Source organism: Adiantum capillus-veneris, chromosome 4, assembly GCF_014529385.1.
Source record: "Adiantum capillus-veneris isolate H3 chromosome 4, ASM1452938v2, whole genome shotgun sequence".
Lineage (NCBI taxonomy): Eukaryota > Viridiplantae > Streptophyta > Polypodiopsida > Polypodiales > Pteridaceae > Adiantum > Adiantum capillus-veneris.
This window is the reverse complement of record NC_140934.1, coordinates 15,701,547-15,727,056: the sequence shown is the minus strand read 5'-3', so window position 1 is coordinate 15,727,056 and position 25,510 is coordinate 15,701,547. Positions and strand designations below refer to the sequence as shown.

Below are 25,510 nucleotides of genomic sequence, written 5' to 3'. Positions count from 1 at the left end.
TTTTATCAAAGCACTACCTCCCAGCAAAGAGAAGTAAGTCTTCTGGTTCTATGGAACAATTTGATAAGGAAATCTTAAGGGGCTTCAAGTTTAAAGGCAATGTGGAAGAGTAGCTCAAGAAGAAACTTAACTCAAAATGGAAGGTCTATTGGAGTGCCAAGCAATGGACTTACAAGTTTAAATACATCTGGAGTTACCCAGTAGCCCGTAAGCACAATGTATGCTTTGGTTAATCATCCATCAGGGTCTTTGGTGTGGAGACAAAGCTAGAAATTTTGGAATAGGGGATGGGATGTGCCTACAACTACCAAAACAATCTTTATGTTATACAGGTACTGAAGAAGCTGCTCCTGTCTTTCAACCCCCAAAGTTTGGAAGTCAAAGACCTTCTATTGGGTACTGCTAGAGGGTGGGATACACCCCTGTGGAATATGTGGAGAGGAGCAATTTTATGGATATGCAGGCTTTAGTCGGTATTTAACACTACCCCTAGTTTTCATTGGCCCATGTTATGGAAAGATTTGTTGAAAATCTGGATCCCTTTGTAAAGAGACTAACGATGCTTCTGAGTCTCATTTCCCTAGCTATGTCATTCAAAGAAGTCTCCCTTGGACTCAGTGGAGAACAAAGGTCCCTTTGTTCTATAGTGCCAATAGGTTGAAGATGATTTCATTACACGTTGAACTGCTGAGTGTTGGAGTAAGGCTCGGGAAACATTTTTTGTGGACCCGGCTTTGGAACCTTTTCACACGCACATGAATAGGCTAACTCTAAATTTGAGAGGGATAATCACACTAAAAATCTCATATTATAACTAAAAATTCCAAAATTTGAACCGGCTTGAGAATCTTCTTGCCCAAAATTGAGCCGGCCATTTTTCATTATGAACACGCTTTGGATAAAGCGAACCTATCTTTTCCCAAGCCCTGTGTAGGAGTTCTTCTTGTCAGCTGATTCAGTTTCCCATGTCAACGCCCAACTCAATTAAAATTTTGGATGAAGAAAGGAGAAAGGAGAACAGGATGCCGGAAGAACAGAAGAGGGCTTGCACGTCTTCAATGACAACAATGCAACTACCAGACACATCGATTAGGGTCTGGTGATGGCATGCTTGCCGAAGGCGTAGGCTTTCAGATTCAACACCTCCCGTGCCTTTTGCTGGTGGTTTCCCGCCCATTTTCCCGCCCATACCTGATGCCAATGCTTCCTCAACAATCGCAGATCCTGCATTTACTTTGGGAGCTGTTTTCGTAAATGCAGCACATTTTAAGACGCACCCAAGGTGACTAAAGAAGATCAGAGAAAGCTAAATCTCTGTCCACCTCTCTACTGCTAGTGTTTATCGCTATGCATGGGTATTCATTACGGCTGCTTTTCCAGTGTCAGGGCCAGTTTGAAGTATGTATAGATTGCTTTCCCTTCGCCATCAAATCTTGGTGAATTTGCTGATAGCTATCTTCTGAATATGGGAACTCCCACTCAAAAGAAGCAAGGCAGCCAATGGAAGCTTCTGGATTGTGTATCAGGACTCTTGTTTGCGGCGGTTTTTGTCTTTCTAGTTCTTGTTTACACTCCACTAGGAGACTCTTTTGCAGCTTCAGGGCGACAATCTTTGGCTCTGACCATCAGGGATTCAAAAGGCAGAGAGAAAATCTTGACTGCAATCGAGCATGGTCACCCCTTGGAACAATGCCCTCAAGAACTTGAGGATCACATGCCATGTGAAGATCCCAAACGAGCTCGCTTTTTTAGCAAGGATAGGAACTATTACCGAGAGAGGCATTGCCCGCCACCTTCTGAGAAGCTTCTTTGCTTAATTTCTCCGCCCAAAGACTACAAGTCTCCAGTGCCGTGGCCAGAAAGTCTTCACAAGGTACATTGCCTTCTTTTAGCCCAAAAATTTACTTTTTGGTTTTGCACACACACACACACAGAGAGAGAGAGAGAGAGAGAGAGAGAGAGAGAGAGAGAGAGAGAGAGACTTCTGTTGGACGAGGGAGGCTGTTTATGATACCATACAGGAGCAGACAATGGTTGAGGCCAACTACTTTATGGTGGATATCAGACAATTTGCAGATTTGTTTGAGAGTCCATTTAGTGAGGCCTTGGGGAAGTTGGTTTGATTAGAGAGATGTGCATCTTAGTACCTTCCCTTAGCTTTTGTGATGGACGACGAGTGGGTCCCTCCTGCCTCGCTTATAGTATGGTTGTGCGGCAGATCTGCATCCTTTTTTTGGGTACAACATCAGGAAATGTTAAGAGTAGATGCAAATGATCTTGGAGGCACAGCCTAGGGGTTTCACAGCCCCTTGGCTTTTTTAAGCTGCTATAGGAGGTTTCTACAACGGATGCTTTATATTAGTCACACAACATTCAACTTTCTGGTTTTCGCTACATTGCTTGAGGTGGACAAAGCTTTGTGTAGATTTGTGTAGACTTGATCACAATCCAAATAGCTACATTTCACCACTTGATTAGAGTTTCTTCTACCTAGATATATCTTATGGTTTGTTTTGGGATTTTTCACCATGATTTCATTGTATATCTTTCAACGTTTTCCCCATATTTCTTGTATATGGACCTATGGCAGATTTTATATGATGCAAAGGGTCAAATCCCCACTCTTACTGCACGCACGCGCGCACGCGCACACACACACACAGAGAGAGAGAGAGAGAGAGAGAGAGAGAGAGAGAGAGAGAGAGAGAGAGAGAGAGAGAGCCAAGGGACATTTGATGATGTCGAGGCTATGAAGTGGAGAACTCCGGAAGAATGATAAAGCTGTGTGTGTGTGTGTGGGGGGGGGGGGGGTGGGAAGACGATAGTAGGTTAGCCAAGATTCCTGCTATATGTGTTGGGAAGAGCCTATCCACCAAGAAAGAACCATGCAAGTCAAGCAGCGGAAAATTGCAACCAGGAGCAAGCAATAAACAATTTCCTCTTTCGTTTGTAGCTATTGAAGCAAGCGATAAGCAAACACTTCAGATGGCTACTGTATTGCAGAATGCAATTTCATGGTTGTGCATGATGACGTAAGATTGCTGCGGAAGTAGGCATTAGATGCGGACCAGCTAGCAGCGGCCATGCGCATAGTTGGCCTCTCCCCCTCCCACGGCACAACTCGTGAATTCAAGTTTGCGAGCCTAAGCATCACACCCTACTTGAGTGCTCATCTCTTGATCACATTAGAGCTTGCTTTCTCCACATTTTTAGCCATGAGCTCTCCCTCGAGTGCACTCATCTCAACCACTCTAATAATCTCATGTGGCATTGAGGCTTTTGCCCAGATCAGCCTCGAGATCATGGATACAAATGGTCTCGCAATGAACCTCCATCCATCATATGTGTGTCCTGATCCACTATGATGATCCATTGTATGTGTGTCCTAATCTATTATGATGATCCATGTATTTGCACTACATAAAGCATGGTGGAAGTGACCAACGTGTTAAATAGCCACAACTTAGTGCATTGCTCCTTAAACTGCGCTTGTGAATATATCCTCTCTAGTCCTCCTAATGTTGTATATCCCCTTGTCAATCTCGTTTGTGTTGCACCTCTCATAGAGAAAGTAGGTCCAATGAATACAACACCAAGATATGTATATGAGTCTACATACTCCACTATCTCCTATCCATATGTAAAAAATAGGTGCTGATCTTGTGACCCACTGTGCTGGAGTATTAAATGCGATTATCTTGGTTTTGCCAAGGTTGATGGAGAGCCCACTATCATGTGCATGAGCATGTAACGCATCCAGATGTTTGTGCACACGCTTTGGAGAGTCTGAAATAAGCATTTGGCATAAAGCAAGAGGTATCCATGTACTTGACAAGTGTGTCCCTCTATCCCCTCCACTCTCATTATAGTAAAAAATCTCATCAATATACAATCCAAACAAAGTCGGAGATAGCGGGCATTCCTGCTTCACTCCAATAGGCTCTAAAAGACCCTCTACTTTTTGTACTCTCCCTATAACCGTCTCATAGAGTGCCATGCTGCCCCATACAAGCTCCCGTGAGACTCCCAAGTCACATATCAATCTGGCTCTCTGGACCGCGTCAAGGCTTTGTGGAAATGGACAAAGCTACAATAAATCCTCCTCCCATGTGCTCTGCTGCCGAGAAGTCCTTCCAGCCTACGTTGAAGATCGTACACCCTCTTGCTCTGCCCATCTTCTCAACTCATACTCAAGTATAGATATTAGATACATATAGCTTGGCCAATGAGTGTCTAGTCATGATAGCAACAATTAGCTATTAGGGTTGGATCTCCATACTTGAGTAGTGGTACAATCATAGATGTCTCAAGAAACCCCTCACATCATGGCCCTATTGAACATAAAGGCCAACAAACCATTTATATGATCTCTAGCATGTATGAAATGCACTGCCACTATACCATCGTGATCCTGTGCCCTCCCTGTGTGCAATCTGTCAATGGTCCTATTGAACATGAAGGCCCACAAACCATCTACATGGTCTCTAGCATGTATGAAATGCTCTACCACTATACGTATCATTGTGATCCTATGCCCTCCCTGTGTGCAATTTGTCAATGGTTCACCTCACCATGTGTGTTGTGAAGAAAGTTGATAATAGCTCTGCTAATGTGTATAGAGAGGATGCATAGTGTCCATGTCTCTGTAAAGTTATGACTGGAGAGGGTGAGTGCTCCCTGCTCCCTAAAGAGTCGCTAAGCCTCCCTAGAGTCCTAGAGAGAGAGAGAGAGAGAGAGAGAGAGAGAGAGAGAGAGAGAGAGAGTCTACTAAGTAGCCATCTCCTTAGGCAGAGATGCCATGCGTATCTCCCATGCCCTATAGGGTACCTAGGGATTCTACTGTGCCTTCATGCCGTTTTGATAGTGATTATGTTCCTCTTCTTGTGCGTATGGCATGGTTGGTTTGAGAATTTTTCTCCCTCTTGGATCACGAGAATAATTTACATGCTAGGAGATTTGAGAGACTTTCCTTGAAAAGGAAGAGATAGTCTTACTCACTCATTGTATATTTATTGGACATTTTGTGGGATCACACCTGTGTGGTAATCGACTTTTATACATTTTATCTTGAGGTTGTGCCCTTGACATGTTTGTTTCGATAGAAGATTTTCAGAGAGAAGAAGAAGAAGAAGAAGAAGAAGAGAATTTTAATGTCGTAGAAAACTATCCCAAGAGACCTCAAAGATCTATCCGACGAGAGTTGAACTCAAGACTTGCTATTCAAGAGGGAAATGGCTTAACCAATCCACCACACTTGGGTGATAGAAAGGTTATACCATTTCCCTCTTTTTATTAACGCGCGCGCGCACACTTGAGAAGAAAAGACTTCTAACGTTGTAGGAAACTATCCGAAGAGACCTCAAAGATCTATCCAGAGAGAGAGAGAGAGAGTTTTTCAAGGGCTTGCGCACAGATCCTTTCTCATGCTTACTTCAATGGGATCTATACCGGGCACTCTACAGACTGTTTCGGATACAAGTCATTGTTTGGATCTTTACCAACGGGACAATTTTTACTACGATCTATAGTATTACTCTTTTGACCCTGTGGAAGGCTCGTGCTCACATTTTCGGCTCACAGTCTTCTCCTACATTCGCCATTTTGACAGCTCTTTGGACTGAGCTACTACATGCTCTTCGCAGTTGGAACACTTCAGCAGGCTCCTCCAGGGCAGCGGAGAGACGTAGGTGTTCATTTCTTCAGACATAAGGTGCAGCGGAAGTGAATGCAGCAGGCTCCTCCAGGGCAGCGGAGAGACGTAGGTGTTCATTTCTTCAGACATAAGGTGCAGCGGAAGTGAATGTTGATATTGCTCAAGATGAGTGCTCCGAACTGTGCTCAAGGGTTCCTTTTACTTAGGGAAGGGAGAGCCTTCCGTTCCTTTAGAGAGTGCAATGATCATAAACAAAGTGAATGCTACTGTGAAAGAAAGTGCTGAGAGAAGAGAAAGAGAGAGAAGAATACGACACCAGGCGGTTCTCAAACCCTCCTCCAAGGGCCCCCCTCTCTATGGCGAGAGAGGTCTATGCTATAGATTGCACAAATCTAGTACAATGGTCTAGATGCAATGGACTTCCCGACGATGTCGACGACAATTACGACGACGACAAGGACAGGTTGAAAACTGAAAACGCTAGGGCTGAAATGCTGAAATATGGAAGATGCTGACTTTCTGCTAAATGCTGACACTATGTCGATGAGGATGGCGATGGCGATGGTGATGACTCAACGACGATGCACTGAAAACGCAGATGCTGAAATCTGAAAACAACGGGCTGAAACTGTAAACGCTGGCTGACTCGACGGTACGGCGAGGATCTGTTGCGGGTAGGCGAGATCTGCGAGGCTAGGGGCTGGATTTGTTGCGGCAAAGTGCTGAAACTGAAAATGCTGATGTTCTTGGCTGATCTTGCGCCGGAAACTGCAAACGCTCAGCTTGTTTTGCAAACTGAAAACGCCAGGCTGATCTCTTGCAGAAAACGCTAGAGGATCTGGCTCCAAAAACGTTGGCTGCTGCTGTTGGCTGAAAATGCTAGGTTGTCTTTTGCCGGTCTTGCTGAGGAGAGAACACTACAAGTTGCTGGAACTTCTTCTGTCTCTTGTGCTTCGACTGAGTGACCAATGGGTTTCTTTTATAATTCCTTAGCAATTTGCCCTACTTACTTTTCCAACAAAAGTCACTTATTAATAAATAAGTGAAAAATGTGTATTTTGGGAAAAAGGGTTCTATGCTATGTAAAATGCTCATGGTAGGTATTGAATGCCATGCTAAAATATGATGTGTGCAACCAGAGGATATGCAATTAATCTAAGTGCTTGGACATGCACAGCCTGCGCACAGGCTCACAAGGGTGCCATAACACTTCCTAAGCTGACCTGAACCCTAGACCTGGGATAGCTTGTCCACATACACATAGGGTTAGATGTGCACGTGACATGCAAGATCTTGTGTTCTTTTCCGTCTGGACCATGGTCACATCACATGTCATTTTGCACCTTCTCAAGGGTTTCTATTGCATTCCTCCCACTGGCCACCTTGATGTCTACATAGCCCTCACATTGTTATTTTCATGTGCATATCTGACCCTATATGCATGTGGACAAGCTAACTCCTTTTTCTAGAGTTTAGGACAACCTAGGAAGTGTTCTAGCACCCTTGTGAGCTTGTATGCAGGACGCGCATGTCTAGGTACTTTAGGTCAGTTGTGTACCCTCTAATTGCACATGAGCATAGCCAATGTCTGCTACGTGTAGGTACTGGGGAGTGTGATAGACTTGGACACTCCAAGTCGAGAATCTACCGCGACACCACAAGAATTCACTTCAAAACAGTTCACAGTACACAATTGATTCGACACTGGCCTGGCGGAGTTCCGTGCCTAGAGATGTTGGCCCTAGAGACTGGCGCCCCTTTCGGTATTTCTTTTTGTATTAATCTGTTGCAAAAGTACAAGTGAGTGGGAGGCTCTCACTCTCAGACTCTTCGTCCAGATGCTCTGAGAAGTGGGAGGCCTGCCCACTTATTTAAAGGGTTTACAAGGGATGCCAAAAGCAGAGCCCCAAAAGCTGGTAAATCAAAAGCTTTTAAAATAAAGCAAAAGATCTCTCTCTCTCTCTCTCTCTCTCTCTCTCTCTCTCTCTCTCTCTCTCTCTCTCTCTCTCTGTCTCTGTGATTCTCCTGCGTAGCAAAAAGCAGGGCTGATTTGCGTAGCCAAAAGCTGGCCAAAGGTTGCCGTAAAATCTGTCTCAAAAAGCGCCGCAATTCACGGGATGCCACGTCAGCAGTACGGAATTTCCGGATTCTGCGCCGCAAATTACGGGCCTCCCCGTACGGTGCCACGTCATCATTCCAGCCTGTCTACATTCCCCGGGCTTGTCCATGCCAGTGTGTGTACACATGGGCAGCCACGTCACCAGTTTGTGACATACCCCCCTCTTGAAAGCATTTAATCGCCCTCGATTACGCTTGCAAAACAGATCGAAGCCATAAACTGTCTTAGCAGACATTGACTGTTAGTACCGACGCACTAGGAACACACATCTAGCATATGTACCAATCGACAGTCACATCACACGACATCATAGGACATCACTAGACATCACATGACAAATCACATTCAACATTCACTCGAATCTCAGACCATGATTTTATCGGCAATGCAATTAGCAATCGCATCTAGATCCACTCAGGACCTCATAGATGCCCGATTGACTAATCCCTATTGCAACCATGTCTATCGAGATCATTCAAACCAAAATGCTGCAATCATTTGGTCTATCAGTTCCTGCACTTAAACAAGTCAAGAATAAATTAGTATCATATTATCGAGAATTCCATTTCATAAAGTCATTACGTCAGAATACTGTCAGCTCAAAGAGACATCAGTGACTCTAGTATCAAAAATCGAGGCATCTGTTAACAAAGGAGCGGAGTAACTCCCCTCTTGTGCATACCCACTGCACCAGATTTCTAGCCAAGCTGAAATCGGGGTTCCAATTGATGTTAAATCAAAAGCTTCAAGGTAAAGTTTCACAATCTGAGGAGTATCTACGAGGTCCTCCTCCTCCATCCACTTCGCATCTAATGCAGGATAGCTCTTGAATTTAACCAAGAACCGCCTTATCACTTTACCCTTAATCTTTCTGTCTTTATGTGCCAATATCTGTTCTGGAACAAGGATCTCGTTTTCTTCCACTTCGGGTTGCTGATCAGGCTCCCATCTTCGGGCACATCGCCTTTAAAAGGCCTCAGGAGACTCACATGAAAAAGCATTGTGAATCCTCCAAGTTTCGGGCAGCTTCATTTGGAAGGAGACATCATTTATCTTTTTGGGGATCTGGAAAGGTCCGTAGTATTGCATACTAAGCTTTGGAAAAAGCCTCTCCTTTCCCTTTTTCTTTCTCAGGCGTGCCTTCTCAAAATATAAGAGCACCCAATCGCTCTCCTTCAATTTCAAATCGCGGTGATGGCGATCTGCTGCCTTTTTCTGTCTTTCTTGAGATTTTTGCAAAGCCTTGTGGACCTTGACAAAAGTCGTGTCCAAGTCGTGCGTGTACTCATCGGCTTCAAAAATCTTATCTTTCGTGCTTAGGAAGGGTGGAACCTTCGTAGCACCTACAATAAATTCAAATGGCGCCTTCCCCGTCGATGATGTATCGTGTTATTGTAGGCAAATTCCACCAAAGATAAATACTTTTCTCATTGAGTCTTCTGATCCGAGATGTAAGACTTCAATAAATCTAGAACCATTGAATTGGCAATCTCAGATTGCCCATTAGTCTGTGGGTGGAAAGATGATGAGAACTGCAACCGCGTGCCAATGTTCTCCCAAATAGCCTTCCAAAACAAACTCGTGAATATGGGGTCCCTGTCAGAGACAATCGTCTCGGGCATGCCATGTAATCTGAAGATATGGGCCACAAACAGTCTCGCTAAGTGATCCGGCTTGACTGTTTTCTTCACTAGAATGAAATGAGCTTGCTTGCTAAATCCGTCAATAACAGTCCAGATACCATCGTTACCACTCTGTGTTCTCGGGAGAATAAAAATGAAACCCATTGCAACACTTTCCCAGGGGCGGGTGGGTATGGGTAAAGGCTCTAACAATCCCTGTGCTTTATGCCTGTCAAATTTGACCTTCTGGCATACTAAGCAACTGCGCACAAACTCGTCCACATCCTTCTTGAGTGTCGGCCAAAAGCAGTATCTCTCTACCCCTTTCAAGGTGGTAGCAATGCCGCGGTGACCCGTAAAAGGCGGATAGTGGCATTCAGTCATAACCTTTTCCCTCAACGGCTGTGTAACGCACAACATGGTTTTCCTCATTAAGTAGCCATCCCGAATGGAATATCCCGCTACTGTCTCCCCATCCCGTATCCGTGTGAAAATATCTGCAAAATCTATATCCGTGGCATACTGATTGACCATATCCTCGAAGCTCCTATGATGTATCGCGGAAACAGCCAGAACCAACGGTTTCCTAGACAAAGCATCCGCCACCAAATTCTTCTGTCCCTGCACATGGACAATCTGGAAGTGAAACTGTGACAAGATGTTCGCCCACCGCATCTGCTTTTCCGATAGCTACTTCCGTGACAAGAAGTAGCGTAAACTCTGATGGTCTGTAAAGACAGTAAAATCCGCTCCGAGTAGGTAATGTCACCACTGAGTAAGAGCATGGATAACCGCCAAAAGCTCTTTCTCATAAATCTGTGCTCTCAATTCCGGCGTTGAGAACAATCGGCTCTCGTAAGCAATGACATGGCCTTCTTGCATTAAGACCGCACCCAGACTATGACCACAAGCATCACAATATACTTCAAATGACTTTGACTTTAGACGTAAAGACACATCCTTTCGGCGAAGAGTTGCAACCATTGGGCGAAGAGTTGCACCCGTAGAGCGAAGGGGTGTGACCAGTCGTCGAAGGAGTGTGGCTTTTGGCGAAGAGGCACGTCTCTTGGGTGAAGGGGTGTGACCATCCAAGCGTAGGGGTTCTCCTTGGCATGGCACTTCGCGTATTCGCAACTAGGAGTAGATGTAATACTGCAACATAGTCACAATCGTGACAGAAAATGCATCTCCCCCTGCCTCTCCGTCTCTCTCCTGAAACTCTGTGTCACCCCTTGTTGTGTCTCCACTGATTGTGGCAAACCTCGATCCTGATGGGGCGAAATAGCATAAGGCAATGTAGATAATACTCCCCTCATGTAGCTCCACTCTGATCCACATGAAGCGTCCCTCCGCATCTCTAGCCACAATCTGTATCCTGTTCTGTAGCTCTCATCTATATAATACTGCTACCCCTCCGGAGCCTCTGGAAGTGTGTTGACACATGCTCTTTCTGTGCGATGACTCCCATACATATCCCTATACCCTCGTAGTCCTCTCTCTGGGCTCTCGTGCGTGTCTGTCAGAAGTATGATATCTCCATCCTCCATCACTTCCTCTAGTCTCCCCGAATGCGTCCACAAGGAACCATTGCAATTCTATACCGCCATGTGTAGCTCTGAGTAAGGTGTCTCATAGGCCGCGAACCCCTAGTCGATAGCCTTGCCATCAATGATGACACGGTCGTCTTTGTAGATGGATCTCTTGCCCTCCTTGCGGGCTTGTAGCACTCGAGGCATGCATGCTCGTCGATGCTCAACTTGCATGCGTGTGAAATCGTCATCAAGGTATATAGGCGGCCCTTGTAGAGTACGCAATGCTACCCTCTTTCTCATGAAAGTGGTCCTCTCCTCTTCGTTGGGGAAGTGGAGGATGAGAGCTCTTTTCTTGGTTGTATCTTTCCCTACTCTCCAAACCTTGGCAAATGGGAGAGATTCGCTTTTGTAGCCAAGCTTGAGACATAGCCCTTTGGCATCCTCCTCGGGAGTAGAGGTAGTTGTCTCCATAATGCATGTCACTCTGACATTGAGACGCCGTGCTTGTCTCATCTTTTCCTCTTCAATTGTTGTTTGTATGATGAGATGCTTGTCTTTTTGGGCTTCTTCTTTGACTTCCCTCCTGAGGTTCTTACGTACTACCTCCACCCTGTTACAACAGCTGCGCACTGCTCAGGACCTGCAGCAACAATTGCGCGCGCGAGAGAGAGAGAGAGAGAGAGAGAGAGAGAGAGAGAGAGAGAGAGAGAGAGAGAGAGAGAGAAATGAAATGAAATGTTATATTAACGTCTTCAAAAGGTCAAAATGACCTATGAGACCAAGCTGTTACAAAATGGTGAATCTAATACCATGTCTGGGTACAAAAGAACTAGAACAAAGATACTACTGCTAGAATCCATCCTCATCTGCATTCTGGATGTCGAGAGAGTATGGCTCGAATCCTTTGCTGTAGTCTCCGTCGATGCTGTGTAGCCCCTCTCCTCAATCGTGGCCGTCTAGATCTCCGTAGCTCCAATGCTCGGTCAATGAGAGTGCCGGTAGTGGTCGAATGAGTGTGGGCCGAGCTCTGCATTGATGGCTGCTCCTCTAGCTGTCCCATATCTAGTGAAAAGAAATCTGTAATCTGTCTCTGGGACTGTCTCTCTCTATCTCTCCCCAGTGAAGTGTCTCTATATCTGTGTAACTCAAGTAGATATAGCCCAAGACATCTCTGATCCTCATAACTCATGACCCTAAAGAAAGGACCGAAACCCTCTCTGAATAAGCAGTGGAAACGGCCCCGTAATTCATAGTACACTGTGCAATGACAATGTAGCTCTGTCTCTGGCTCTAGCTGGCATAAGCGGCATATCCTGTTGTCTGTTGGTATTCCTCTGAATCTACCTGTCTCAATCTCCAGCTGATGTGAGGATGTGCGTATCTGACCAATGGCACACCGCAAACCATGAGACATATGTGTCCATGAAGCTGGGTCGAATCACAAACCCATCTCTTGTAAGGTGGAGAAGATGCTCTCTATAGAAAGCGATCTTCGTGCCCAACTCCTGTGGCGGTTCTATCCATGGCCTGCTGGTATCCAGCTGGATCAGGTCCTGACGAATGAGTCTAGTAATCTCCACCCGTGTAAGAGACATCGAGGGTGCTTGAAGAGAGTACCGGAAAGGGGTCAGCCTGTCCATGGTGAAGCCATGCATCTGAAACCATGATGTCATCTGTGCATACCAGCATGAAGTGTCCCCCTCAAGAGCTAACTGTTTGAGAGAGAGAGAGAGAGAGAGAGAGAGAGAGAGAGAGAGAGAGATCTGCACTTTCAGCTTGGATGTATACACAGACGTCTTTAGGAGTTTCCTGGGCTGGTTTTCTCAACGACAAAGAGGGGGAGGCCAGAGCGACTCTGACCTATCTTCAGCTAGAGAAATCTGATACACCTATGGCCTCAATTTTGACTTGGATTACCAAAGAAGATGGGATGAATAAGGATTTGTTCTTGCACTTCTGAGAGTGTCCTGGCGTGTGCTGAGAGATGTATCTGATTCCTTGCTTACTGATCATGATGTAGTTCTTGTTATGGCCTCTGATTATTACGATGTCAGATTCAGTTACTAATGTTGTTTCTTTGACTCAAGAGGAGGTTTGATTACATATATGTCTAGTGGTGACTGTAGAGATTTGTGCTGTTATTGATACCGTTTATGTTGATTTACATGCATGATGAGTGCCTTATGTATAGGAGAGGATGGCTTGACTCGTGGGTTCTTCTTACAGTATTGAGATTTGATATGTATGCCGTTACTGTAAGGATTGGAACACATCTTTCATACTACTGAGATGCTTGCGTCTATGTCCTCTAGGCTGAGTTCGCTTACACCAAAGGGCGATGACACCTCCAATCTTTACCAATGGGGGCCTATCACACTCATGTCCTCTGTGTATAAGATATTGGCTTGCGTGATTGCTACCAGATTGTGCCTTTTCTTGCCAGATCCTATTCATACTTCGCAGACAAGTTTTTTTCCAGGATTGTTGTATCTTGGACAACAATTTCACTTTCTATGGGGCAGTTCACTGGGCGAGACAATCTGGCCAGCCACTTGTTATGGTTATTTTGAGAAGTCATATGACTATGTATATTGGGGCAGGGCACCTTGTAGGGGATGGGATTTCCGACACGATGGATTGTTGGTATATCATCTCTTAATAGATCGGCCTCTAGTGCTTTGACTAATGGTGGATACATAGGCCGCCGTTTGGCAAAGTGTTTAAAGAAAGGGGAAAAGCTTGAAGACAAGCTAGAGACTTCAAAAGCAGCAGAGTAGAGAGCGGCTAAGAAGGAAGACCAAAGTAGGACTTGTAGGAGAATTAATTTGGACGCCAAAGCATCAGGAGGATGAGAGTACCGAGCTTTGCAGAGCGTTAGGCAAGGTAGGACCAAGAGGCCTTGATCTTCTTTGACAATGAAGCCAGCGCCAACTTTATTTCACCAGAGATGGCGACTCGTTTGGGAGTGAAGCCGAACAACATGGGGCCACTCTTGGATGCAATGTTGGTGGCACTAGGGCATGAGGTCGCAGTGATGCCTCTTATTGTCCAGCTTCGCCTAAATTATTAGGGCTACATTGGGCACAAGGACTTCCATACCATGCCTCTCAAGGGGTGTGACGTGCCCTTAGGGATGCGTTTGCACCACAAGAACAGTGTGTTAGTGGACTCTCGGGCTATGAAGCTCTAGTTGAAGAACAGTTTAGGCAAGGATGTGTTTTCAGATGTGAAACTTAAGGGCAAGTCTGTACCTATTGTATCTACTTTGGCCATTTTGTAAGTTAATGGAATCCAATCTTTTACTTAATCTTTGTCAAACCTATGAGTGAATCTGAGGATTCAAATTTGTCAGAGTTAAGAGTTAGAGCGTCTCCCCTTCAGTCTCATGCGGATTGTTTCTCAGAGGGCTTGGTGAGCTACCTCCGGAGCAGCCAAAAGATCATACCATTGACTTGATACTAGGGAGTACTCTTCATTGAATGGAAGAGATCACAGGCCAAGTCAACAACGTAATGGAAAAGGGCTTGATCCAACCTAAGTTCTTTACCTTTTTGTTCACCAATGCTACTTGACAGATGTTGGAGTTCATATAGACTACAAAGCTCTTTATAAGATTTCCATGAAGATTAGGATTTTGATACAGAGGATCGATGATTTACTTGATAGATTACAGGATTGTACTTTTTTCAATGGAATTGATCTTAAAAGTGGCTATCATTAGATCAGGATGGTTCTTGGAGATGTATACAGGACCGCACTCATGAAGTCCTTTCAGTTGTATGAGTTTTTGGTGATTCTGTTTGGGCCCACTAATGCTCCTGCAACGTTTATAAGCATGATAGATAGAATCTTTTGAGAGCATAGATAGTATGTGGGCACATTCTTAGTTGATATTGTTTTCTCCAAGTTGGAAGAAGAGCATCGAGAGCATTTGAACGAGTGTTCAGAGCGCTGAGGGCACACATATTGCTTAGAGTGAGTTTTTTGCGCCAGAGATACACTTCTTGGAAGTTGGGACACATTGTTGCGTCCATGGGTGTGAGGATTAGTGGTGCTAATCCTATATTTAAATCTAAAACTTCGAACTTAAGATCAAATTGAGACTCAAGAGACTGAATGTGTGTTTGATTGATTGAATGAATGCTTTAAAACTGAGTACAATAGGCTCCTTATATAGGAGACGAAGAGACACAAATGAAAAGACACGTCTCATGGTGAAGAGACGCGACTTTAAACGTAAAGACACATCCTTTCGGCGAAGAGCTGCAACCATTGGACGCAGAGTTGCAACCATAGAGCGAAGAGGTGTGACCAGTCGTCGAAGGAGTGTGACTTTTGGCGAAGAGGCATGTCTCTTGAGCGAAGGGTCGTGACCATCCAAGCGTAGGGGTTCTTCTTGGCATGGCACTTTGCGTATATGTAACTAGGAGTAGATGTAATACTGTAACATAGTCACAATCGTGACATTCCCTCCCATTTAAAATGAGAGTCCGTGTCAAAGAAATGACTTCTGATGTTGATAGAATTTTGGAAAAGCATTGAATCTTTGAAAATCTTCAGTCTTTGAGTTATTAGAAATCTTTGTCTTGAACTTTTGCGTCTTGCGAAACCTTTTTGCTTCGACTGCTAAATCCCATGTCATTGCATTGTTCAAAGACTTTTTAAAGGAATTTGGCATAATCAGGTTGACTGCACAAGAGGTTGATCTTCAAAATTCTTCATGCGATGTAAGAATTTTGGTTCAGAATCTTTCAATAATTGCGAAATATTTAGTGAAGAGGAAATATTCTCAAGGCACTCTTCAGATGGGGTAACTTCAACTTTAGTAATCACTGGAGAGGATTTTGGAGTGTAATCATCGTCCAATAATGAATCCCAAAATTCTTCAGAATCATCTTCAACAACTGTCACTTCATAACTTGCAATTGGCATATCATCGTCCAACAAAGAATCAAAGAAAGCATAGTCGTCTTCAGACTCGGAATCTGCAACTATGTCCTTATCTTTGTCTGGTAATGAAGTATCACTTGGAAAAGCTTCTTGCTCGAGATCATCTTTGTCTTCAATCAATCGATTCAGGAGAAGTTAATGAATTCAAAAATTTATCAATAATAATTTCTGCATCTGCATTGGAGATCATATTCTCTTCATAATAGTTTGTATCATGCTGTTTGACTTGTACGCGTGAGGCTTGAATCACTCGTTCCGCATGATAAAGCTCGTGTAGAATCAATTCACGTCCATCTTTGAATAAATTAATAGTACGTCCTCGAAAGCTAATTGTTGGATCGTACTGGAATAACCAATGCTAACTAAGAATCATGTCGTAATAAGATAAAAGCATGACCTCAAAATCCAATTGATCTGCATAATTTTGAATACCGAACTGCAACTGTCGAACTGTCTCATCACAAGTTAAAATCGATCCATCTGCTAATTCCACATCATATAAGTGAGATGTCTTCTAAGTTGAGAAGCCACGCTGTCAAACTATGTGAGTGTTGACGAAATTATTTGAGCATCCGCTGTCCACCAAAATATTGATGGAATGACCTTTGAGAGTTCCAAGAAGGCTCAAAACGTGTTTTGAGAGAGGCTCCAAAACTGAAGAATTGCACTGATCATGCTTCATAAGAATATTGTATCCTTGGAGACAAGAATTGTGTTGACCACAGATTTTCCTTTATCTTTAGCAGAAGCTAGTTGTTCAACATCATTGAGAGTTCCAAGAAGGCTCAAAACGTGTTTTGAGAGAGGCTCCAAAACTGAAGAATTGCACTGAGCATGCTTCATAAGATTATTGTATCCTTGGAGACGTTGACCACATATTTTCCTTTATCTTTAGCAGAAGCTGGTTGTTCAGCATTCGATGATGTTTCCGCGTTGGTTTTTTTTTTCAAATTAGACGGATTTCGTTTCTTTGGACATTGATACCATCTATGGTCACCACCGCAAATTGTACATAATCCTTCCTTCTTTGAAGTCGAAGATGCATTTGAGGAAGAGCCTTGCTGACTATTGGAACGCAGATCTTGAGAAAGATCACGTCCTTTACCATGATCAAGTGGAGCATTTGAAGAAGATCTGCTTTGAGATTGTCGATCTTGAGAGTAGAACCTTGAAGTTGAATAAGGCGCTGTGGCTTGTGTAATAGACTTGGACACTCCAAGTCAAGAATCAATCACGACAACACCAAATAACCACTTCAAAACAGTTCACAGTTCACAATAGATTTGCACTGGCCCGGCGGAGTTCCGTGCCTAGAGATATTGGCCCCAAAGATTGGCGCCCCTTTCGGTATTTCTTCATGTATTAATCAGTTCAAAGTACAAGAGTGGTTGGGTCTCACTCTTAGATTCTGCGTCCAGATGCTCTGCAGAGTGGGAGCCCAAACCACTTATTTAAAGTTTACAAGGGATGCCAACAACAGAGCCCCAAAAGCTTCCAATCCAAAAAGCCTAAAAATAAAAGCAATGGCTCTTTTTCTCTCTCAACTCTCTTGAGTTTTAAAAATAAAGCAAAGGTACTCTCTCTCTCTCTCTCTCTCTCTCTCTCTCTCTCTCTCTCTCTCCAATTGCGTTGAGCCAAAAGCAAGTTGCCGCAAAAGCTATCTCCATGCAAAAGCTAGCCTTTCCGTTATTTACGCCGCAAAAAGCGTGTTCTGCCTTACGGTGCCACATCATCAGGTTTGCGCATTTCACTGCTGCCCTTTTAGGGTTAGGTTTTTGCAGTTTTTAGGGTTTTTGGCAGATTTTAGGGTTTGCAGATTTAGGGTTTTCAGCAGTAGTGATGGTTTTCCTCTCGGGCAGCCACGTCATCACTTGTGACATACCCCCCTCTTGAAAGCATTTTAATCGCCCTCGATTACGCATGCAAAACAGACAGAGGCCATAAACCGTCTTTGCAGACACCGACTGTTAGTACCTATGTACTAGGAACACACATCTAGCACATGTACCAATCGACAGTCACATCACACGACATCACAAGACATCACATGACATTCAACATTCATTCGGATCTTAGACCATGATTTATGGGCAATGTAGCTAGCAATCGCATCTAGATCCAATCGGGACCTCATCGATGTCCGATTGACTAACCCCTAACTCAACCATGTCTATTCGAGATCAATCAGACCAAAATGCTGCAGTCATTTCGTCTATCAATTCCTGCACTTAAAAGAAGTCAAGAACAAATCAGTATTATAATCAAGAATTCCATTTCATAAAGTCAACAACAGAATACTGTCAGCTTTGAGTATTCCTGAAGCTCGAAGAGACATCAGTGACTCTAGTATCTAAATCAAGGCATCTGTTGACAAAGGAGCGGAGTGACTTCCCTCTTGTGTATCCCACTACACCAGATCTCCGGCCAAGCTGAATTCTGGGTTCCATTTGGAGTAGACTATGCTAAACCAAAAGGCTCGAGGTAAAGTTTCACAATCTGAGGAGTATTTGTTGGGTCCTCCTGCATCCACTTCACATCCAATGCAGGATAGTTCTTGAACTTAACCAAGAACCGCCTTCGGACTTTACCTTTATTCTTCGTATCCTTATGTGTCAAAATCTGTTTAGGAACAAGGATCTCCTCGTTTTCTTCCACTTTGGGTTGCTCATTAGGCTCCCCATGATCAAGCACATCACCTTTAAAAGGTTTCAAGAGACTCACATGAAATGCATTGTGAATCCTCCAAGTATCAGGCAGTTTCAAACGGAAGGAGACATCATTTATCTTTTCAGAGATCTAGAAAGGTCCGTAGTATCGCATACTAAGCTTTGGAAAAAGCCTCTCCTTTCCCTTTTTCTTTCTCAGGCGTGCCTTCTCAAAACGTACGAGCACCCAATCATCCTCCTTCAATTTCAAGTCACGACGATGGCGATCCGCTGCCTTTTTTCTGTCGCTCTTGAGATTTTTGCAAAGTCTCGCGAACCTTGGCAAAAGCCGTATCTAAGTCTCGCGTATATTCATCCGCTTCAAAAATCTTCTCTTTCGTGCTTAGGAAGGGTGGAACCTTCGCAGCACCTTCAACAATCTCAAATGGCGCCTTCCCCGTTGAAGAGTGTATCGTGTTATGGTAGGCAAATTCCACCAAAGGTAGGTACTTTTCCCAATGAGTCTTGTGATTTGAGATATAAGACTTCAATAAATCTAGAACCACTGAATTGGCAATCTCAGATTGCCCGTCAGTCTGCGGGTCGAACGATGACGAGAACTACAACCGCGTGCCAACGTTCTCCCAAATTGCCTTCCAAAACAAACTTGTAAATGTGGAGTCCCTGTTGGAGACAATCGTCTCAGGCATGCCATGTAATGTGAAGATCTGGGCCACAAACAGTCTCGCTAAGTGATCCGGCTTGACTGTTTTCTTCACTGGAATGAAATGAGCCTGGTTGCTAAATCTGTCTATAAAAGTCCAGAACCATCGTGACCACTCTGTGTTCTCGGGAGATCAAAAATGAAATCCATTGCAATACTTTCCCAGGGGTGGGTGGGTATGGGTAAAGGCTCTAACAATCCCTGTGCTTTATGCCTGTCAAATTTGACCTTCTGGCATACTAAGAAACTGCACACAAACTCTTCCACATCCTTTTTGAGTCTCGGCCAAAAGAAGTATCTCTCTACCCCTGTCATGGTGGTAGCAATGCCGCGGTGACCCGTAAAAGGTGGACAGTGGCATTCAGTCATAACCTTTTCCCTCAACGGCTGTGTAACGCACAACATGGTTTTTCTCATCAAGTAGCCATCCCGAATGGAATATCTTGCTACCGTCTCCCCATCCCGTATCCGTGTGAAAACGTCTGCAAAATCTGTATCTGCGGCATACTGGTCGACCATATCCTCGAAGCTCCTATAATGTATCGCGAAAATAGCCAGAACCAACGGCTTCCGAGACAAAGCATCTGCCACCACATTCTTCTGTCCTTGCAATGTGGAAGTGAAACTGTGACAAGATGTTCGCCCACCCCATCTGCTTTTCCGAAAGCTGCTTCTGTGACAAGAAGTAGCGCAAACTCTGATGGTCTGTAAAGACAATAAAATCCGCTCCGAGTAGGTAATGCCGCCATTGAGTAAGAGCATGGATAACCACCAAAAGCTCTTTCTCATAAATCTGTGTTGTTATCTCCGGCCTTGAGAGCAATCGGCTCTTGTAAGCAATGACATGGCCTTCTTGCATTAAGACCGCACCCAGACTACGACCACAAGCATCACAATATACTTCAAATGACTTTTGCAAGTCCGACAAAGTCAAAACTGGTCGTGTAGTCAATTTCTCTTTCAATGTCTGAAAGGCAGTCACCTCTGTGCGTCCCCACGAGAAAGGGACTCCTTTCTGTGTCAAGATATGCAAAGGGGAAGCAACCTCTGCAAACTTTCGAATGAACCGCCTGTAGTACGAACACAGTCCCAAGAAGCATCTAACTTCATGGACATTCTTCAAATCGGGCCAATCACGGATAGTCTATATCTTGGCCGGATCCATTTGCACTCCTGCTGCTGAGGCAATGTGTCCCAAAAAGTGTATCTTTGGTAGGAAAAATTCACTTTTCTTTGCATTAATCACTAACTTGTGATCTCGTAATGCCTGAAAGACCTGAAGCAGATGATCTCTGTGTTCTGCCTCATTTTTGGAGAAAACAATGATATCGTCAAAGAAAGTGCCAACAAATAGCCTGTACTCTCAAAAAATCCTGTCCATCATCCGGTTAAATGTCGCAGGAGCATTGGTTAAGCCAAAAGACATCACCAAAAACTCAAATAACCCAAAAGTCGTTCGAAAAGCTGTCTTGTAGACGTCTCCTGGCGTGATTCTGATATGATGATATCGACTCTTCAAATCAATCCTGCTAAAGCATGAGAATCCCTGTAATCTGTCGAGTATATCATCGATTCTTGGAATCGGAAATCTGTTCTTGATGGTGATTTTGTTCAGAGCTCTATAATGATGTACATTCTATAAGATCTGTCTTTCTTCAAAACCAACAACACTGGAGAGCAATACAGTGAAGTACTAGGCTGGACAAGACTCTTTTCCAAGAGGTCTTTCACTTGGTTCATAATCTCTTCATTTTGTGCTCGGCTCACGCGGTGAGGTGGCCGGTTCGGTGGTGTGCTTCCAGGTATCAGATCAATGGTATGATCTTTAGAACGAGCAGGTGGTAACTCGCCTGGTAGGCCCTCTGAGAAGCAATCGGCGCGAGAGTGGAGAAAATCTTGGTTTTCTTTATCAAGTTTAGAGATATTTGTCCTATCCTTATCGCTCAAATTCTTTCATAAAGATCGAGTAAACAAACAGACTGGATTTCATTAATTTAGAAATGGTCGAAGCCGATACAATAGGGACAGACTTGCCCTTCAGCTTAATATGAAGTACAATGGTTCTGCCCTTCTCTGTAGTCAATGTCGCTTTCCTCGCCCGATAATCGACCACGGCGTTGTTCTTGTGGTACTAGGGAATCCCTAAGAGAACATCACAACCTTCCAAAGGCATTATGAAAAAGTACTCATGGCCTAAATACCCCTGACAATGCAACCGAAGTTTGCCAATGACATGTGTAATGGCTACGTCTCTGTCGGGTGCCACTAGAACTGCCTCCGCAAGTGGTCCCATCCGATCGGGAGTGATCTCGAGCCGCGCCGCCAATTCCGGTGAAATGAAGTTGGCCTTGGCTCCTCCACCAAAGAAGATCAGGGCCTCTTGGTCTTTCACTTTGCCCCAAGCTCGGCAAAGTTATGTACTCTCGTCCATGGTGTTGGGATCAGTACCCACACAATGTGGAACCAGTCCTGTTTTCATCTTGCCTTTTCTTCCACGTTCCTCTTCTCCTCTCGAACTCTCAGGCCTGTCGTCGTTCTTGTCATTCTGTTCTTTCTGTGTCTTTTTAGGGCACTTCGCAGAGATATGTCCATGTTCCCCGCATCCAAAGCACTTCCCCTCTCTGATGAAGCGAGCTCTCTCCTGAGGAGTAAGCTTGGGTCGTGCATCCTTCCTTTCTGGGTTGCTCTTTCTCTTTCTACTTTCATTCACTGAAGTTTGTTCGGCTCGTTGTGTCATGACCTCATCGGTGGGGTAGGTCAGACTGCCAGAGTGAATGGCAAAGCCCCGTTTCGCACGACTCATCAACTCCTGAATAGAAGCTGACTTTTGCTCCAAGCAGTGATCTCGGATCTCTGTAGGTAGACCCAAGATAAATCGCTCAATCTGTTCTCTGAACGAGATCTTCTTGAATGAAGAGGCGGGTAGAAAAGAGCTCCAGAATCTCTCTCAATAAGCGTCCATTGTATCTCTCTTGGTCATCCGAAGATGGTTCCAAGCAGCTCGTATATCGCTCTCATACTCTTGCGTCAACCAAGAAGAAATAAAAGCTTCTTAAATTTCAACCATTTAACTGGCGCAGTCTTGTTTAAAAGAAGCGTGGACCACCAAGTTCGAGCATTCCCCTTAGAGTAAGAGGCAGCTCTCCGAATCTTGGAGTGCTCTGAGTAGCGTCCTCCCGCGAAAGCGATGTTAAACTGCTGTATAAAAGACAAAGCCTTCGAAGCATCTTAGTATCCTGAAAAGGTGTCAAATTTGATCGACAGTCCACGTTCCTTAAACTCTCGAACTTTCTTGCTTTTATCTTCCAGAAAGTCATACTGGTTGGCTTTATAAAAATTCTTCTTGTTCGCATAAAAATTTCCGTCATCAGAGTCTGAACTGTCTGTAGACGAGTGCTCCGTAGAATTGTCACTCACTGGGCGAGATTTAGACTTCTTTGCCTTTTTCTTGCCCTTTCCGAAGCGTTGTTTCTTGCTTCGCTTTTTGCCTTTTCTGTCTTCTTCTCTCGAATCTGAAGAGCTAGAAGAACTGTCAGAAGAAGAAGAAGAAGAAGAAGAAGAAGAAGAAGAAGAAGAAGAACTGGGTACTCCTTCAAATCGAACACGCTTCTTCTGTTTCTTTGCTTTATCAAACGTTGACTGACGACCCAAATAACCCGGGAAGTCAGTGCCTTTCTTCTGCTTTTTGCGGTGCTTTTTATCTTTGTTCTGCGCATCAAAAAGCTGAGCAATCTGTGCATCAACCACCTCTTCTAATTCCTTCTCTGAATATTTCTTGTGAGCAGAAGGTTTCTTGAGAGCGGGTTTCGGGGGTGGTGTTGTGGTTTTCTGCCATTGCTCGTGCACTTCCTGAAAAGAAGTCTCGCTCATATATTTTGCCAATTTCAGATCCTTCGCAAAACTGAGCATCATCTTTGTTGCATCGCCGATCAATTGACGACGCTTCATCTCTGGTTGCTCCGCTGAGTAGGCCGAGGTGGGCCATACTCTCTGTCGGAATCTTGGTTGTGATCCCTGCCCGCATCTTCGGGTGCTGAGGGAGTCGACTGATCCTTACGGAAGCCATAGGTGCCGCGGAAAAAAAATTGGGATCGGATTTCCCGTAGAAGAGAAATCGGCCGTGCTCTGATACCACTGTAACAGACTTGGACACTCCAAGTCGAGCATCAATCACGACATCACCAAATAACCACTTCAAAACAGTTCACAGTTCACAATAGATTTTCACTGCCCGGCGGAGTTCTATGCCTAGAGATATTGGCCCCAAAGACTGGCGCCCCTTTCGGTATTTCTTTATGTATTGATCAGTTCAAAGTACAAGAGTGGTTGGGTCTCATTCTCAGACTCTGCCCCCAGATGCTCTGCAGAGTGGGAGCCCAAACCACTTATTTAAAGTTTATAAGGGATGCCAAAAGCAAAGCCCAAAAGCTTCCAATCCAAAAAGCCTAAAAATAAAAGCAATGGCTCTTTTTCTCTCTCAACTCTCTTGAGTTTTAAAAACAAAGCAAAGGTATTCTCTCTCTCTCTCTCTCTCTCTCTCTCTCTCTCTCTCTCTCTCTCTCTCTCTTTAGACATGGGCTTCACAGCAGACTACAGATTGTTGCCCGGGACCCACAGGCCCGCTACATGTGGATTCGCCTCGAGCTCTCACGAGACAGGATCGTCTACATTGCCCTTTGCTACTTTGCTCCCACAGGCTCCAGATTCGCCCCTATTGAGCAGGAGTCACCGTACGCATGCCTCACGGAGGAGATTATGGAGTACTCCACACTGGGTGAAGTCTTCCTTATGGGAGACTTCAATGCTCGTACACGCAGTGAGCAGTGTGAGGCATATGACCATGAGGACCCAGAGGCACTACACACTCTAGATGAGGAGGCTACTATGAGAGATACAGCAGACAGAGCTCCAGTCACAGCCTACGGACGACATCTACTTCGACTTGGCTCCCAGCACCGTCTCGTTACTTATAACGGGATGGTCCAGTGGCCCACCTCAGGGGGCCTGACTTGTATGCCACATGGAGTTGCAGAAGGAGGGGGGAGTACAGTCGACTATATTCTGGGACCCAGGGAGGCTACACACCTTATCACATCCTTCACCATTCCACCCATACCCATCGGAGCCGACCACACATACCTCTCTTTCTCCATCACCGGAGATACCATCCCACACAGCTCCACAACACACACTCCACACACCACCATCCATTTCACACATGAACTAGCCTCTATTTACTCGGCCAAGGTCGAACATGGCCTATGTCTCCTCCACCCATCCACACCACTCTCAGTTCTCACATCACATATCTCTTCCGTTCTCCACACTTCAGCTATTAGCTCTTTTCCACACACCACTCACAGAGGACGCACTCCCCCCCCCCGGGACTATGCCTCAGAACCGCTGGTATGATGATGAGTGCAGAGAGCTATACCGACGCCTCCGTGCACGGCGAGCCTTAGGAGAGATCACAGAGAGAGAGGCCAGACGGCATATGAAGACGCTGACACGCCAAAAGCGGCGAGCATTTAAAGAGGCACAGGAGCTTGAGCTATACCGCCTATTCATGAGCATGGATAGCGCGACGGCATGGCGCACCCTGCGCGAGCCACGTCCGACTACAGCTATTGAGGATCCACAGATATGGCATGATTATGCAGAGCGACTTTATGAAGTACCAGGGCAGCCTCTTATCCCACAACCACACGAGCCACGCCCCACGTGCTCCTCCTTCTTTACAGCAGAGATGGTAGAGAGGGCCATACGCCGCATGCAGCACAGACGATCAGCTGACCATACTGGATTACAGAGTGAGCACATAATTTATGCGGCCTCCACTATAGCCCCGTTGATTGCACATGTCTTCAACCGGGCTATAGGGGAGGGCTTCCCAGAGGAGTGGACACAGCACACCATAGTGCCTATCCACAAATCTGGCGACACCCTGGACCCAGGGAACTACAGGACTATCATGATTGGCCACACGATGGCCAAGCTATATGGAGCAGTACTTGAGGCACAGCTCAGCTGCTACGCAGAGATCGAGGGTTTACGAGCTCCAGGCCAGGCAGGTTTCAGACGAGCTTTCTCCACCATTGACCACATCTTCGTTCTGCGCTGCCTCATTGATGGGGCAAAGGCGCGGAAGAAGAGGCTTTACTGCTGCTTTGTGGACTTCCGCAAGGCCTTTGACACAGTCCCACGCGAGAGACTCTTCCAGCGCCTTCACAGCATTGGGGTACCAACAGAGATGATTTGGGCCATA

At 45.0% G+C, this 25,510-nt stretch overlaps 1 protein-coding gene across 1 annotated transcript in view; it reads left to right on the top strand.

Annotated features, from left to right (window-relative positions):
* The first annotated feature begins 1,100 nt into the window (after positions 1-1,100).
* The window catches only part of QUA3 (S-adenosyl-L-methionine-dependent methyltransferases superfamily protein), an 87,252-nt gene continuing 62,842 nt past the window's right edge, over positions 1,101-25,510 (top strand). The window contains exons 1-2 of the mRNA XM_086510209.1: positions 1,101-1,282; positions 1,381-1,873. Of these exons, the coding sequence (XP_086366335.1) occupies positions 1,466-1,873 (408 nt within the window). The 5' untranslated portion in view covers positions 1,101-1,282; positions 1,381-1,465. The remainder of the gene's footprint in view (positions 1,283-1,380; positions 1,874-25,510) is intronic.